This window comes from Scardinius erythrophthalmus (genome assembly GCF_964197995.2).
Source record: "Scardinius erythrophthalmus genome assembly, chromosome: 6".
Lineage (NCBI taxonomy): Eukaryota > Metazoa > Chordata > Actinopteri > Cypriniformes > Leuciscidae > Scardinius > Scardinius erythrophthalmus.
The window spans coordinates 16879199-16894917 of NC_138226.1; the positions used below are offsets into that span (position 1 = coordinate 16879199).

General features: G+C 38.5%; 2 protein-coding genes across 3 annotated transcripts in view; one reads left to right on the forward strand and one right to left on the reverse strand.

The window, feature by feature from the left end:
- The first annotated feature begins 1146 nt into the window (after window positions 1-1146).
- On the forward strand, window positions 1147-9119 carry cpap (centrosome assembly and centriole elongation protein). 2 transcript variants are annotated; one of them, XM_081368087.1, is made up of 16 exons: window positions 1147-1320; window positions 1967-2110; window positions 2372-2761; window positions 3056-3170; window positions 3371-3518; window positions 3616-3697; window positions 4029-5349; window positions 5843-5966; window positions 6127-6292; window positions 6408-6662; window positions 6826-6901; window positions 7506-7687; window positions 7872-8012; window positions 8163-8247; window positions 8344-8464; window positions 8560-9119. In XM_081368087.1, the coding sequence occupies exons 3-16, from the start codon at window positions 2396-2398 to the stop codon at window positions 8750-8752; spliced, it is 3375 nt and encodes a 1124-aa protein (XP_081224213.1). In that variant the 5' UTR covers window positions 1147-1320; window positions 1967-2110; window positions 2372-2395; the 3' UTR covers window positions 8753-9119. The 2 variants fall into 2 exon arrangements, with proteins under 2 accessions (XP_081224213.1, XP_081224212.1); XM_081368086.1 differs by lacking the exon at window positions 1967-2110 and having other exon boundaries at window positions 1224-1320.
- A 1801-nt stretch (window positions 9120-10920) lies between these two features.
- Window positions 10921-15719, reverse strand: part of rnf17 (ring finger protein 17) — a 28781-nt gene continuing 23982 nt past the window's right edge. Inside the window, exons 27-37 of the mRNA XM_081368538.1 lie at window positions 14761-14924; window positions 14499-14618; window positions 13756-13836; window positions 13503-13625; window positions 13368-13424; window positions 13132-13239; window positions 12597-12720; window positions 12242-12380; window positions 11755-11941; window positions 11320-11417; window positions 10921-11237 (exon numbers count right to left, since the gene is read on the reverse strand). Of these exons, the coding sequence (XP_081224664.1) occupies window positions 11322-11417; window positions 11755-11941; window positions 12242-12380; window positions 12597-12720; window positions 13132-13239; window positions 13368-13424; window positions 13503-13625; window positions 13756-13836; window positions 14499-14618; window positions 14761-14924 (1199 nt within the window). The 3' untranslated portion in view covers window positions 10921-11237; window positions 11320-11321. The remainder of the gene's footprint in view (window positions 11238-11319; window positions 11418-11754; window positions 11942-12241; window positions 12381-12596; window positions 12721-13131; window positions 13240-13367; window positions 13425-13502; window positions 13626-13755; window positions 13837-14498; window positions 14619-14760; window positions 14925-15719) is intronic.

Sequence of the window (15719 nt, forward strand, 5' to 3'; positions counted from 1 at the left end):
AATATAACCAGTGGAAACCTCACACGCATGTCCACACAGAATGGCATGACCTGCTGCTGTTTGGACTTTGGCGCCATCACTTGTACTGTTTCTGCTATTACAGCACACCACAATGCACCTGGAGACTGGAGTGGAAGCAAGAGGGCAAGATTGAAAGAAATAATTTAATTCACTGTGATTGACTTGAATTTCATATACAGAATAACAGTATAAGAGAACAAAAAAGATGTTTATATATTTTGTCACATTTGATCAGAACTTAGGAGGCATGCTATGGGTTTGGGTTTAGAACTTCACAGGAAATATCTGCTGAAATAACAGAAATAACAGTATTTCAGCAGATATATAGAGATAATGATTATTTAGTTAAACCTTATGTTCGAAATTGATATATTTGCATTTGTCTGTTGCCTATACAATCTGTTGTAGATTCTATAAGTGAGCATGTTTCATGGTCGTTATCGTAGCTCTAGGCCTACTATACTGCATACAATATAAAATGCATTTTTACATTTTCTGAGAGAAATGTGTGTGTGATGCTGCTTACCTATGCAAGTTGGCGGCGGTTGGTTGCCAAGGTGTTGCTGTGGGGTTAATGCCTTGAGGTTGAATATAGGCTACTCGCTGCTATGCTGTTAATATTTGAATGCATCCTTCAGGGATGTTTTAATCGTCCACCAGGCCAAGCCTGATCAAATACTATTTGAAGAAGTCATGAATCATCGATGTTACACGAAGTAGGCCAAAATGTGGTATCGGATATTGAAGGTATAGGCTAGCTCATGAACTTTCATCTTCTTCTTGTAGGCTAATAGTTTTACTATAAAAATAATTATCTATAATAATTATAATTTGCTAGGTTATTTTGCTCAATGCTCATGAATAATAAGAGTATGGAATTGTTCGCTCAACGAAATAAAACGTTTTTTCAATTCTGACTTTTTCCCTAATATCTCGCGATTCAGAGACAAAAAAAGTTACAAGCCTAAACCAGATAATTGACTCAGATTTATTAAATACGAATTGCGAGATAAACTTGCAATTATGAGGGATAGTTATAAATTAAAGGTGGAATTGTGGGACAAAAAGTCGCAATTACCTTTTTTATTTTATTATTCTTATTATTCCGTGGCGGAAATACACGACGGAGGGGAGGAGCATAGGAAAACTGCAGCTCCCATCATGCACCGGTGCTTTCGTTTTCATTCGTCTGTCTCGCGGGCTTTGCTTTGTTATGGCGGTATCGTTCGAAACTCACCAAAGTTCAGACGTCAACTGCTGAAATCTTTAAATACCCGCCTTGGCAACCCCCAGACCAAGGTATGACATATTTATTCACAGCTCTTTAACGATTTTTTTAAAATGATATTGTATCGAAAACTGGATTTATATTAGAAAATGCTCACAATGGTTCTGTGCCTTAAAATACTGTTTTATAATTGCCGAACACAACCAGTGTTAAAACCTAAATGCGCTGCTTACCTAGACAGGATTTTGGTCGTCACTGGCAGTTTATTTCAGTTCGTTATTTTCCATTTATGTCAATTGCAGCTTCAGAGGCACTGACAGACAGACATTGTTTGATTGAGTGTGTTGTTTATCTGTGTGTGAAATAGAGAGCTTATGTTATTACAGAATTGGATAAAAGTGAGATGCTATGGATTTTAATTTTCATCTCTAACAATTGGTCATGCCCAGTTGTTAAAGTAGTAAAAGCATTTCTCCCCCAAAAACGTAAATGTGGGTTAAAGTGAGCCATTTACTCAAATGATAGTGATGAGCTTTCCATTCAATTGCAGGAAATAATATTACTGTTATAAATACTCTTCGAAAACGTTCAATTATCCTAGTCAAAATATCCTATTTTCAGGCTGGTTTATGAAAATGTGAAAAGTGTGCAGCAAAATAACACTATGGAATTGGACTATGCATTATTAAATTGTATTTTCCATTTGTCTTTCTTTAGACCACAACTTAAGCAAAAGGTGGCACAGCTTACCCCACTACAAATACCCCCGGTTTGACAGACAAGGCTTAAGCCTAGTCCCAGATATAATGCACGTTTGAGCAGTTTTAACTGAAAGCAACTTGCACTGACATCTTAAAATATGTAAGTGCCATTGTTTCGTCACAAGATGCACACCAGTAATTCTTTTCTAAGGAAAATGTAAAAATAAAATAAAAATCTGCTTAAATGTCCTTGAACTAAAGGCTTAATCCTAACTTAATCTAAGGCCTGTATGTGAAACCAGGCCATAGAAATAAAGTACTCTACTCTCTCATCTTCTTATCTTTCTGTCTGAATAATTGCACTCAGTGGAGTTAACATGACCAACAGTTTAAATATGAATTTGTGAACCCACCTTTTTAGGGTTTGAATCAGACCAACATCATCATGTTACCATCTCCAGCTGGACTCCAGCAAGGGCAGTTTCACTTCCTCTCTCAGTGGATCCCGGATAGCTCCCGTGCTGGGGTGATATTAAAAGGTTCCCCAGGAGAAGCCGGTTCTGGGTCATTCAGGAGTAGCGGCAGTCTGGTGGTTCAGGATCCAGATGACTCCTTTATCTGCCAGTTTGCCCCGCTGCCTATCTCCCGACACAGCAGCTGTGCCAGCGTGGATATGTGCAGTCCAGGTGGAAGTGGCAAGACACTTGGGGAAACTGAGTTGTTTGATGCATCTTTAAACAGTGAGATGCAAAGTATGCAAGATATTTTAAGAAACACACGGGATCTCCCATTAATAGCTAAGCTTGAACAGGTGAGTTAAGGTCCACAATTAATGTGAATTTTGCAGAGATCTTGCTTTAATAAATTTGTCTGCTTCTTTTCTTCTTGGGTATTTTAATGAGTTAATTTCATCCCATATGTCAAGATAAAGGGATGATCTGTTAGAATTGCTTGATGGTATTTTACTTTTTTTTCACAATTATGTCTAATAATTTTGATTTCTTATTTAGAGTGTGTTGTTTAGTCAAAGCATTTAAAGCAACAGTGTTTTAAATGTTTCAGGTTTAGTTTTGTAAATTATTTAATGACTTGTTTGTTTATTCAGCTGAAGCAAATGCAACATCGCATGCAGGAGCAGCTAAAAACCCATCAGCAGGAACAGCTGTTTAGATTACAGCATGAACCACAAAGACTTCTGGGAAAACCACAGAATACTGCAGGTACATGATTTATGGTGCATGTGTCATTCGCCTGTATGCTAAGAGCTCTTATTTAGTACATTTAACCTTGGTTGAACAACAAAATTGAGCCCTCCAAGCTGTTAAGGCATTGCATCACACTTTGAATATACTTAACACTGTTTGGTCTAAACTTCACTTTATATGGTCGATAACCTAACTTTCTCCATATGCTGCTCTAGAGACTAGTATGTTGAACCAGGAACAAAGTGTGGTGGAGTTGAACACTGGACATAATGACAATGATCCTGATTCTGAAGAATCCTTTCAGTCAACGATAATAGATCAAACTCTATATAGAAAAGAATGTAACTCAGAGCCACGGGACAGGTAAACTTCAAAACTGCAAGATGGAATACATTTCTTTGACAATGGACAAATGTATTGTGTCAGTCTGGTTAACGTGTTATGTGTGTATTTGTTTTAGACCTATCAAATCAGGTTTGAGAACATTTGAGGAAATACTGGAAGAGCAGCTCAAGATGGAAGACCAGAGACTGAAGGGCAAGGTCAGTTACAGAACATGAGGTTACTAAGTGTTCAAACCTTAGACGGCATACAAATTAATGTTCATGTTGAGAATGAATTGTGCAGCTGAAGACTGAGGAGATGATGTCAATGATGTTTGGAATCAGTAATAAATACAATGTTTTTCTCAATATCTTTATAAGCAGTTTTTCAGTAGATGTGACCAAACAGAGTTTGATAAGTTATAACTATTAAGTGTATATAAGTATCCTCTGTGCAGTACAAAGTATATACGTTGGATTTTTTTCTTATGTAATGTGGATTGGCCTTATTTATCTTCATATCCATGTCTCATCTTCTTCACTTATGTAGAATGCTCCAGCTGAAAGTATGAAGGTAAAGAGACCCTTTCTTAAACGAGGAGAAGGTCTGGCCAGGTTTACTGCGGGAAAAGCCGCTGTACAATCACAGAGAAACAGTCCACCTAACCCCAATCCCTCCTTGTGCCCAAATCCAAAAGTTTCCCAAGGCCCAGACATGAAGTCCAAGAAGAAGTCCATAGTAAACAAAACCGAAGGCTCAAAATCGGCACACCATGTGATCCAACGCAAGACTGCTGTTCTCAACAAAGAAAATTTTCCTCAGAATAAAACTACAGCACCAGTCACCAAGATGACCGTTCAACCTCATGTTCTTGTTGCACACCAGGGTCAGAATATGGGCTCCATCTCAGCTCCGTTCCAGCGAAAACCTTATCCCTTATCCAAGCAGAAGATCAACAGTGGCACTACAACAGACGACAATAAAGCGAGAGCATGTTATCGTGTGGAGGATAATGCCTGTGTTGCAGAAAACTCATTTGAGGTGTGGTTTACGGAGCGGAGGGAACGCTGGGAACAAGATCACCAGCTTGAATGTGCCGAACTCGGAGAGTTTGAGTTGCTAGAAAGAGCAGCAGATGAAATATCCTTTTCCAGCAACTCGTCCTTCATCAGCACCCTCCTTCACAAAGATCGTAGACGTCTCTCTTCCACACCCATCAAATCAACCTATCAATCTGCACAAGGGCCCACAGTTGCTCCTGGTCCCACGTTGGGCCATAGTGTACCAGTGCCTCCTATAAACACAGCGATACAGAGAGACGTCATTGGCACAAGGCCGAACGAGGGGGTTCGAAGAGGGTTTTCTGAAAAGGAAACCGATGAAAAGTTGGATGACAACAAATTGTGCAGTAACTCAGATTTGCAACCCCTTCCCAACATGTCCAATCCACCCATAAGCCACTGCTTTCAAGTGCCCACCACTCTGCCTTATGATAAAAGCACCTATCAAGACAGGGACGGAGCCAGCAGTCCAGAGGGAGATGAAAGGAATTTAAGTAACAATGGAGACTCTACTCTTGTAGAATCAAGGGCCCAGTTAGAGTTTGATGACGATGATACCTGGAATGAACCTGAGGATGAGTCCTGCTGTCCTGCAGAGGAATCCTTATCAGAGAGGGCGCTGAAAAGGAAGGTTGCCTTCTCCAAGGGGGTAAAACCAGTAGGTGGTAGTCCACATGCATTTGGAAATCACAAAGAAGCTCCATCAACATGCCAGTTGGTATCAAAACTGTTTCCAGTGCTAAAGGATAAACCTTCTCCTCCAGTAACTGTGCAGGAACCACAGAACATGCCCAGTGAAGAAGGAACAGGTAACGGTAGAAGTTTTGACGGTCTGCATACAGCTACTGAATGTGCTTATTTGCTTACTGAAATGTTTTTATATTTTAAATCATTATCATTGCAAGATCTTCAGACCTGCTTCCTAATGAAGAAATTATCATAATCAATGCCGTGTAAAACTAAAACAAAATGGATATCTTCAGTGTCACATGATCCTTTAGCAATTATTCTAACATGCTGATATGGTGCTCAAGAAACATTTCTTATTATCAATGTCGAAAACAGTTTGATTAAATTTGGACAAGTTCGATCAATATAATGCATCCTTTCTGAATAAAAGTATTAATTTATTTACTAAACATCTTACTAACCCCAAAGTTTTAAACTGTAGGATACATGCATGATTATATTTCAAGAAAAACATCTCAACTTCTTTTCTGAATGTGCACATACTATGTAATGTAGTGGTTACATACAGTACTTGCATGACCCTACTAAATCCTGAAACAATTTTTTTTTTAGCTCAGTCGAGACTTCTTCGTGAGCGTTTGGTGGAGCTGGAAACAGAGATTGAAAGGTTCAAATCTGAGAATGTGTCACTGGTCAAACTAAAGCAGGAGAACCAGGAAACAAGAGATAATCTCAAGTATGGCCCTTTACCTTTCTTCTTTAAATACTCAAAATACTAAATGTGTAATTTGATAAATATTTCAATAATGTTCACAGCTAAATTGCAAATGCTTTGGCAGTATGAATATACTGTCATGCCTAAAACAAATATAACTGAAAACTTAAATAACTTACAGGAAAGATAGGGCTGAATTTGAAAAGAAGAGGATGGAGGAAATTGCAAAGTGGGAGGAGTTTAAAAGGGAGGAAAATAAGAAACTGCTGCGTGAAAAGAAGCTTTTTGAAAAGCATGCCGCAACTGTGAGAGCAAGACCTGACAAACAAGAACGAGATGAGATCCAGGTCCGGTTTAATTATCGTCTATTGAAAAAGTATCATTTGGACACTACACTATTTGTTATTATAATGAATTGTTTGATGTTTTTTCCAAAAATTTGATGGTTTATGTCTGTATCAGACTCTAAAGCAGCAATTAAACGTGCTGCAAGAGGATCTGCGCAAACGAGAGGCTCGTTGGAGCAACACACAGAGCCGTCTTCGGCAGCAGGTAGACGCTTTGAGTGCAGAGAACGCGTCCCTCAGAGACCAAGTGCGGACACTGGAGAAACTGCGTCTCAGTGTGTGGAAGAGTGCTGAGAAAGAGAAGGAAAAAGGAAGGCTCTCTGCGTCTAGCAATAGAGCTAGTACTGGATCCAAAAGTACAGATTCTAGGGTAAGTGTGGATTGGCAGGTCTGAAGGTCCTTCCCTTCATGCATAACACTAAACAATAATTCCCAGAGGATTGCTTATTTAAATAACTCAAATATACCTATAAACATGTTCATTTGTGTAAGTTTTCACACTCTTACTAGTATGTCTGTTTTTGTGTGTCTAGAGTCCCTCCCTGAGTGCAAAAAGCAACAGCAGCAGAAAGGGAAGTCCAGAGACACAGATTCCTCTCACAGACTCGGGTAGGTATTATTAGTGCATTTCAGGTATTTAGGTACAGAAACTAATCAAATGTAAAATAATACTGGACTTTATAAATAAAATGTAAATTATAAATATTGTTACAAAAGTTATTCAGTCAACAGCGAGTCAATTTTGTTGTTTGATCAATCTTATTAGAGAAACGACAGCAGAAATTTTAGGCTGCTGTCATTTTAAGAGCTACACAGATCCAATATAGTTACACATGCGTTTTCTTTGTCAGCTGTTTGCATTCACTTAAAACATAACCGACTGTGTTTATGAATATTTCGACATATTTTTGTGTCTTTGTCCGTTCAAAAAGACGTAGAAGAGGACTCAGTTCAGTATCGCGCACTATTAAACAGCTTTCTGTGCACATGTTTTGGATGTGTGTGTAGCACAGAAAACACCAAGCGAGAATTCTTGCGCTTGAATGGTTTAAAGTCATATTAAAATGCACACAAAGGAATCGATAAGAGGAATCTAAATTTAAATTTTATAACAAGTATCCGATTCTAGAATTGGAATCGATTTTTGATTCCCAACCCTTGTGTGATTACATTGTAGCATGACTCACAAATAATCAATCACATTTTGCCACAGCTTTTTTCCCTGAACAAATGAAAGAGGCTGTCAGCTTCAAAAGGGAGCACAGTCCAGTGGGAACTCAGTGTACAGATGGACTGGTTATGACTCAGAGGAACCATGATGCTCCACTGATTAACACAGCTGTCATCGGACAGTCAGAGGAGGAACAGGAAGAGATCACGCAGTCTGACGACAAGGTAATATGTCTTGTTTAGCTCCAATTCAAAGCGTGCTGACATTGAGGGAATGCTATTTCAAACAAAACTGAACCATACCCTTCCATAAGGGAAGTGTAGAAATGATGGTCACATTACTAAAGTTATCAAAATGCCCAGTTTCTAATGGAATTTGGGGTCTAACTCATATTCATGTATGTTTCAGATTGAGAAGGTTCTTCCTGATGGAGGTCGACTTGTTGTTTTTCCAAATGGCACAAGGAAAGAGCTCTCTGCCGACGGACAGACTGTCAAAGTCATGTTTTTCAACGGGGATGTAAAACATACAATGCCCGATCAAAGAGTGGTGAGGCATGGACTCTGAAGAGTGTTGTTTCCATCTCTTATTAGGAAGTTTACACTATGTAATTTATGCGCTATGTATTTGTGCTGTTTTTTGGTTAACAATTAAAACTAAGTGAATTTAAAATCAGCAAAGCGTTTCAATTACTTTCAGATTTATTACTACGCTGAAGCTCAGACCACACACATCACCTACCCTGATGGGATGGAAGTGCTTCAGTTTCCTAACAATCAAACAGGTGGGCCTGAATTTCTTTCAAAATTAATATTTAGAGGTCCAGTGTTATGTCCAGACTACATTTTAAGTCTTAATCTTCCCCCCATGCCTATTTTAGAGAAACACTTTCCAGATGGTCGTAAGGAAATCACTTTCCCTGATCAGACGGTCAAGACTCTTTACCCTGATGGAAGAGAGGAAAGTGTACTGTCAGATGGAACAATAATACAGCTGAATCCGTGAGTACAACTCATGGCCCTCCACCTCAGTGTGTTATAATAAAGAGACACATAACATATTGAAGTCAGAGCATTTTTATTCTGCTTTCTTTCAGGGATGGTAGTAAGGTGATCCAGTTTAACACTGGCCAGCGGGAGATCCACACTTTAGATTTTAAAAGACGGGAATATCCAGATGGTACGGTTAAAACCGTTTACTCAGATGGACGGCAGGAGACACAATACCCAACAGGACGTGTGCGGTTAAAAGATGCACTGGGTAATGTCATTATGGACACTAAGACATGAATGATCCACAATACTCTTGTTTTAAGGAAGGAAAACATGGCCTTGAATGAATTTAAGTGAAAGAATATGTGTGCATTTTGTAAATGTGTCAAGTATTTATTTCTGTAAAAAATAAATCTTTTTATGTTGAGTTTAGTTTTGTGTGCGAAAGGTATAGTTCTAAATGATACTTTTTTGGGAAATAAAATAGGCTTGATGCCATTCAGTGATAAATGACGATAAATTGCCTAGTCAATGTTGGTATCAGTAGAATAGGTCACTACAGCCTTGGCCAAAAGTATTGGCAGTGACATACATTTTGTTTTGCAAAGTTTGCTGCTTTCAGTGTAACTGATCATTTAACAAGTGTTTAAAGGCTTTTATTGGCAAACACATTTACAGTGTTGATCCTGTTTCTTTACTTCATAACCTCACTCTGCAATTCACACTTGCATGCTGGATATCAACTTCTGGGCCAAATCCTGACTGAAGGCTACCCATTTTTGTTGATTGACCACAGGTTTTCTATGGGATTAAGATTTAGAGTTTAGATTTTAGGAGTTGCCTGGCCACAGGTCAAATATCAATGTAATGATCTTAGAGCCACTTTCATTATCCACTTGCCTTGTGACAGTGCTCCATCGTGCTGGAAAATGATCAGATCATCACCAAATCGCTCCTGGATCGTTTTGATACCATCCTTTATTCATGGCAGTGTTTTAGGGCAGAATTGTGAGAGAGCCCATTCCCTTGGATGAAAAGCAACACCACACATGGATGGTCTCAGGATGCTTCACTGTTGGCATGACACAGGAATCATGGTAGCTTTTACCTTCTCAGGACAATTTTCCCAAACAGTTGAAAGAGGGCTTCATCAGTAAAAATATATTTGTACGTGCCGTCTAATCCTTGTATTTCCTGCAGAATTTGTCTGTCATCGATATTTTTTCTTGGAGAGAAGCTTCTTTACAACAGGCCATGTCTAAAAGACTTCGCCTCATTGTGCGTGCAGTTGCACTCACCCACCTGCTGCCAATAATAAGCAAGCTCTGCACTGGTGGTGACATGATTCTGTAGATGACTTTTCTTTGCGGACACTCCTGGGATGTCCTGAAGCCTTCTTTACTGCAGTTGAACTTCTCTCCTTGAAGCTCTTGATGATCCAGTAAAAGGTTCTTTCAGGTGCGTGCGCAAGGCCATTTTGAGGCAAAGCGAAGATGGATGCATGTCTTTCTTTGGAGGTAACCATTACTAATACAAAAACACAGTGACTGGAAGCACTTCCCTCCTTTAACAGCAATTAGTCTGCTCTTATGATCCAATCAGAATGATGATTTCACCCGACTAGTACTTGTTCACACTTTCCCATGTGCTGATAACATTATTAGTGAAATGTTAGCTGGTCAGTTTTGTGTCATGCCCAAAGAAATTGGGTTTTAGTCAAAGTAAAAAAAGAAACAGAAACAATTCCCCAGAAACAATGGGAATAAACACATTAACTGAAGCAAATAAATCAGAGTTTTAAATAATTCCTTATGACCAAGAGGATAAAGAAATTAGTTTAACTGTACTGGTACCTTTTACTAAACTAGCAGCATCATTCTATGCAATTCCTCAGAAAGAATATGGACATATATTTGGTTCATAACCTTTTTTTAAAAGATAATTTAAGGGTCACTATGTAACCTTTGGCCCTCTAGCGATAAAAAAAACCCATGCATTTTGCAGAAGAACATTGTTTTGGTTGTGCTTTGGATCTGTGTGAATATGGTTGTCCTACTGCTTATAAAACATTCATTAATAGGCTTAAGAGATATAACCAGTTTAGAACTCAAGGAAAGGATCTCAAGCCGACTAGCTGAACAATTTCACACAAAAACCATCCTGCTAGGGATGAATCAGGGTAAGACAAAAACACATTTTGGAAGGACTGATGTATTAATTTCAAGTCTTGTTAATTTTGAAGAAAAAGTTACGGTGTATCTTTAAAGGACAATGATTTTAAGATAACGTAAAGTGAATTTCTTCAGGATGCTTCTGGTAGTGGTCTTAAGATAAAAGTGCATCAACAGGTCAATTTAGTCATTTGTTGAGCACAAGATGATCTGCAAGGATTTACAAAATTAGCAAAAATTGTCAGTTATGATTTAGTACAAACACTTGAGCCAATAAGTCACAACAAGGCTTGTGAGCCAGCAAAAGTCAATAAGAGTTTTTATTCAGCTCAGCAGAACAGATCTCTTAAACATCAACAAAATCTTTCTGAATCTTTCAAAACCAAAATCTGAAGCAGCCTTAAATTTTAATAAAAATATTTAACATAAAATTAGGCATAGCTGTACAAACATAAAACTGGCCAAATATATTAACAACTGCACAAATAAAGTAGCATAAACCCCCTAATGCTTTAACATAAAATGAAACTACTACACCAACATAAAAAGTTTTGCCTTCAAAAGCTCTGAATGCTGACGATCCTCAGCGTCACTGCCACAACCTACAGAAACTGAAAATAAAACATGACAGATACAAAAATGTTTAGACACATGTTATTTTAATTTTTTTTATTTATTTAATCTCACACTTACCTTTAATCATAATCAGCAAGGCCTTTCTCCACCAGACGTGTGTGGACAAGTGTTCCATCCGCATTATAAAGCAACACAGTCAGCTGTGGTTCTGTTGCCTGAATTGCACATTTGGATAGATTTAAACATTCATGCAACTGTTTTCCAATTGACCAAAACACATCTTAATACCAGGTGTAACAGCCTTAAATGTTATATGAAAATTCTGTTCCCTTTTACACCTTTGGTTGTCTCTGATTAGTATGAGAATACACAGTTGCATTAAAATGTTGCAAGTTAAATTCGACTTTAGCTTTTCCTTTACACCTCCATTGAATGTGAACTCCAACATTTAAACGTGGTCAAGAGCAATCAGATCATGACCCAGTCACCAAAAATGCATGTTATGCCAGGTGTAAAAGGGGACACATTTCTGCAACAATGAATAAGGCGTACAGTGACCACCGCAGTGAGCTCTCCGTTCAACAGGTCGATCATCTCCAGCATGGCTTTCATAGTCCACTCAGGCCGATAAGGTATCCGCTCCATCTCCAAGCTCACGTTTGCTGGTTTGAAGCCTGCTAACTTGACGTAAACAGCTGCACAGGGATAATGATGGAGGGATGCAGGGAGCTGCCGCAATCTGCAGTGACAACACACATGCATATGTTTTTTGATATGCTATTTGATTTTGAATAGGGTTGTAATCAATTAGTTATTTTAATGCAGGGGTTCTCAACCAGGGGCTAGGACCCTTTAGGGGGCCTCAAGCTGACAATGATTTAACAAGACAAAACAAAAATAGCTAAATTTACTAAAATTACATTTTTAAGAGTGAAAAACCTATAAAAGAATTTAAACAAGAACGAGGCCTTAATGCAATTACAAAAATGGCCTGCACAAAGTCTTGCAATGTCAATAGTTGTATAATCTACAGTCTTACTTGTTTACAGATAAAATGTCATCCGAGCCAAAATCCACATGTCTCACAAGGAGCTTGAGAGAGGGAGTGACTTCAGAAAATCCCAGTAGCTTCGCACGATAATATTTACCATCGCTGTATTCGGCGAGACAGGGGCACTCTGCACACAAACACACAATGAAAAACATCCATTCAACAAATCGCTTGTTTTCTGCTGGAGCCTATTCTAACGGGCCACAGGCGAGGAATGAAAAACTTATGGTCTCAGATTTTAGTTTCTTAAACTTATACAAAAGGCATGTATGCAAACACACAGTGCCACTGAGGTCTTTGTCAATAGGTTATGGTTCATTTCAATGTGATCAAACATAAGCACCAATGGGGAAGTCTGTCAGCAGGCTCAGGTTTCCAACACTGTCATTCACACGCTCGAGAGCTTCCTCCAAACTCTCTCCCTGCTCCAGTTTTCTCAGAGTCTTTTCCAACACACACAGGAACACCTGCAAGCACACATCAGATTCAATGAAAGCAATGTACAGTAAGTGACTGTAAATGAGCAGTCATATTTACAGCTGTACTGCAGCTCAATAGGAATCTATTCGATCTGGAATTTCATGTGAGGGTGAAAGATTTTCCCATGCTAATTTCACAACAGGTTCAAGTTGGTCACAGATTTGCCACGTTAAAAGCAGAAAGCACCCTCTATGTAAGCTATGCGGGACAATTTTTGCCAGTGAATTTTCTCTAATGTTACTGGTTCTTCTAATACTGGTGCTGCACTTCAAATTTAAGACCAACTCTTTGAGACGACAAATTCATAAGGTGTAAATTTCTACATGAATGTCTGATGAACAAGGCCAGATATAAACATGTGACGGAAGGTTTGAACGCAGACCCATCAGCTCACATACCTCATTAGGGGTGCGGATATGCTTGACCCTGGCAGGGAAATGTTTTCTTTCTTTAGGAATCTGGAGTTCTTTATAGACTCCTAAAACAGGCTGGGGCTCCTCCAATCCCTAAAAACACAACACCCTGCTACTAAACCAGCTCTGAAATTTTAGTAAGCAAACTGAGTGATTGCTATGAAATTTATTTCACTAGAAATTAAGGAATTTTACAACGTCAACAGAAATGAAACTTCTACCTCTGTGTTTAGATCCCAGTCATCCAAATCAAGGGCAGGAGGCTTAACCACATAATCCTGGAAAGAAACACTGTCAATATCTACACCTCACACAAGCAAAACAAACCCCCTCCCGCTAATCTCCACTGATCAGACCTCTTGGCTGCTGATGGCAGGGTCAAAAGTGGCATATTGGTGGTGCACCATTATCTTGCTAAGAGCCATGCCATCCACCATTATCTCTACTGTAACACAGTCACATGGATCCTCTGGGTGTTCCTGCAAAACAACAGTTTTACTGGGAGAGAGCTGACTGCTTGTCAACACATGATGATTTGACCGATTAATACAGTTCTGCTGATACATGAAGTAGTGTAGATGTAAATAAGTACATGCAAATTTATTTTACCATAATGTAGACATTGACTGAACGCCCAAGTAGCAACTCCTTCATAAGCACCACAGCATCCCACTGCCATCCCTTCCCGATCTGTAACAGTTAAAGCCTGATGATTTGCTGAAAACCAGACTACTTAAATCACATTCAAAGAATTACTTTGAATTTTACATAAATTAATGAACTAATTAAAGGATTAATCTCAGAAAGAAATGTCTTGGTCTTATTTCACAACACCATTAAAACAAAATATTTGTATAATACATAAAACACATTCTGTTTATAGGATTTATATATTTTTTGCATTGTGAGAATATTTATTAAAATAATGTCAGATTGCAAACCCACTTTAAATGGCTCTAAAATATGCTTTATTTTCTTTATGCAAAATTACATTTTGTAGTACATTTTAAACATTTTATTTATATTGTTTTTGGGATGAAATATGATCTTACACAAAATAATTGTAGAAATTTCAGTTTGTGTGTAGTTTGTGAGTTGGTTAATTTTTTATTATTATAAAAGTTGAATAAAAACACCCCCCGTGTTTTTATCCAAGAACCGTAAATGTGTTTAATTATTGAAATACTAATTAAAAAACTCAGATGGTACCTGAAGTAAATATTTTTAGGTCAAAAAGGTGAATTATTATTTTTTTTGTGGGAAATCCCTGGTTTAAAGGATGCACTGCTGCGGATGATCACATTGCCCAGTTTACATTCAAAGTGATCAAATTCAAATGACCACACACGTACCGGTATGACTCCATTTATCTGACAAGGCACACAGAGCTGCGGCACATCCTCACAGAGAACCACTGGGTACACGTGACAAACCGGGATGCTCTCCACAAGTCCCTGATCCACATATCGGACCTGTAACAATTACATCACAAACTGGTAACAAAACAATACAACCCATAATGTTAAGCCAATTATATTTGATCAGAGAATTTGGGATTTATAAATAAATTCACTTTCACACAGAACTAATGCAATGCAACGAAAGCACACTGACCTTCACGTGTCCTCCAATGACCTCCTGCACCTGACCTCTGTACCAGAACATGTCGGTTCCCATGACAGCACAGCCCAAAACTCCTTTCCAGTTGTAGTTCTTCTGTCTCGGCAGAGTTTTAATGTGCTGTTGCAGCCGCTCCCGCAAGCGATCAAACTCACACACTAAACAGCAGAAAAAAGAAAAATGAGTACTGGGAGAGGACATATAATGAGAAACAAATGTTCCTTGCCCATGTTTAACAACATATGACCGTGGTCATCTTTTTTTAACTTGAGAATTATGTCATAAGGTGTGTTCACACGCCATGTGTGTTTCAATTAAAATGACCCTAGTGCGATTGCTCTGTTAGCCATCTGAACCCTGTTGCGCACCAAACAAGCGAACCGAGACAAACTCTGGTGTGGTTCGAATGAAATATAAACGCAACACGGACCAAAGACATGTAAACGTTTAGTCCGGACCAAACGAACTGAACTAGTGTGAACACACCCATAATTGGGTGTCACATCACTTGGCTGTTTTGTATAGTTTGGCCGCCACCTCAATGCATCCTATAAATGTTGTCATATGTCTTTGCACACATCCAGTCCACAGTCCATGTGAGAGGTAAATTTGGTGAATGGTAGCTCTACACATGCAATCATATAGGCAGTGTTGGGATTTTATTTTTAGCTCCTTTTCCTTCTCATCATGTAGACAACGGGTTAAGTACAATTTGAATGAACGTAATATAGTGCATACATTTAGCAAAATGCTCCTCTCTAGAGTTAGTTTTTTCTAGCTGACTAACAAGTTTATGGACATTGAATGGCTCTTCTGAGGCAAATGTAATGGTATGTGACAGTTTACAAACTGTTTTATTGAGGTCTTTCCCCATTTGTAACACAGATTAAGCGTTTACATAAGATAATACATTTCAGAAAGTTGTACCGTTTCTTTTAACATACGTTCTGATG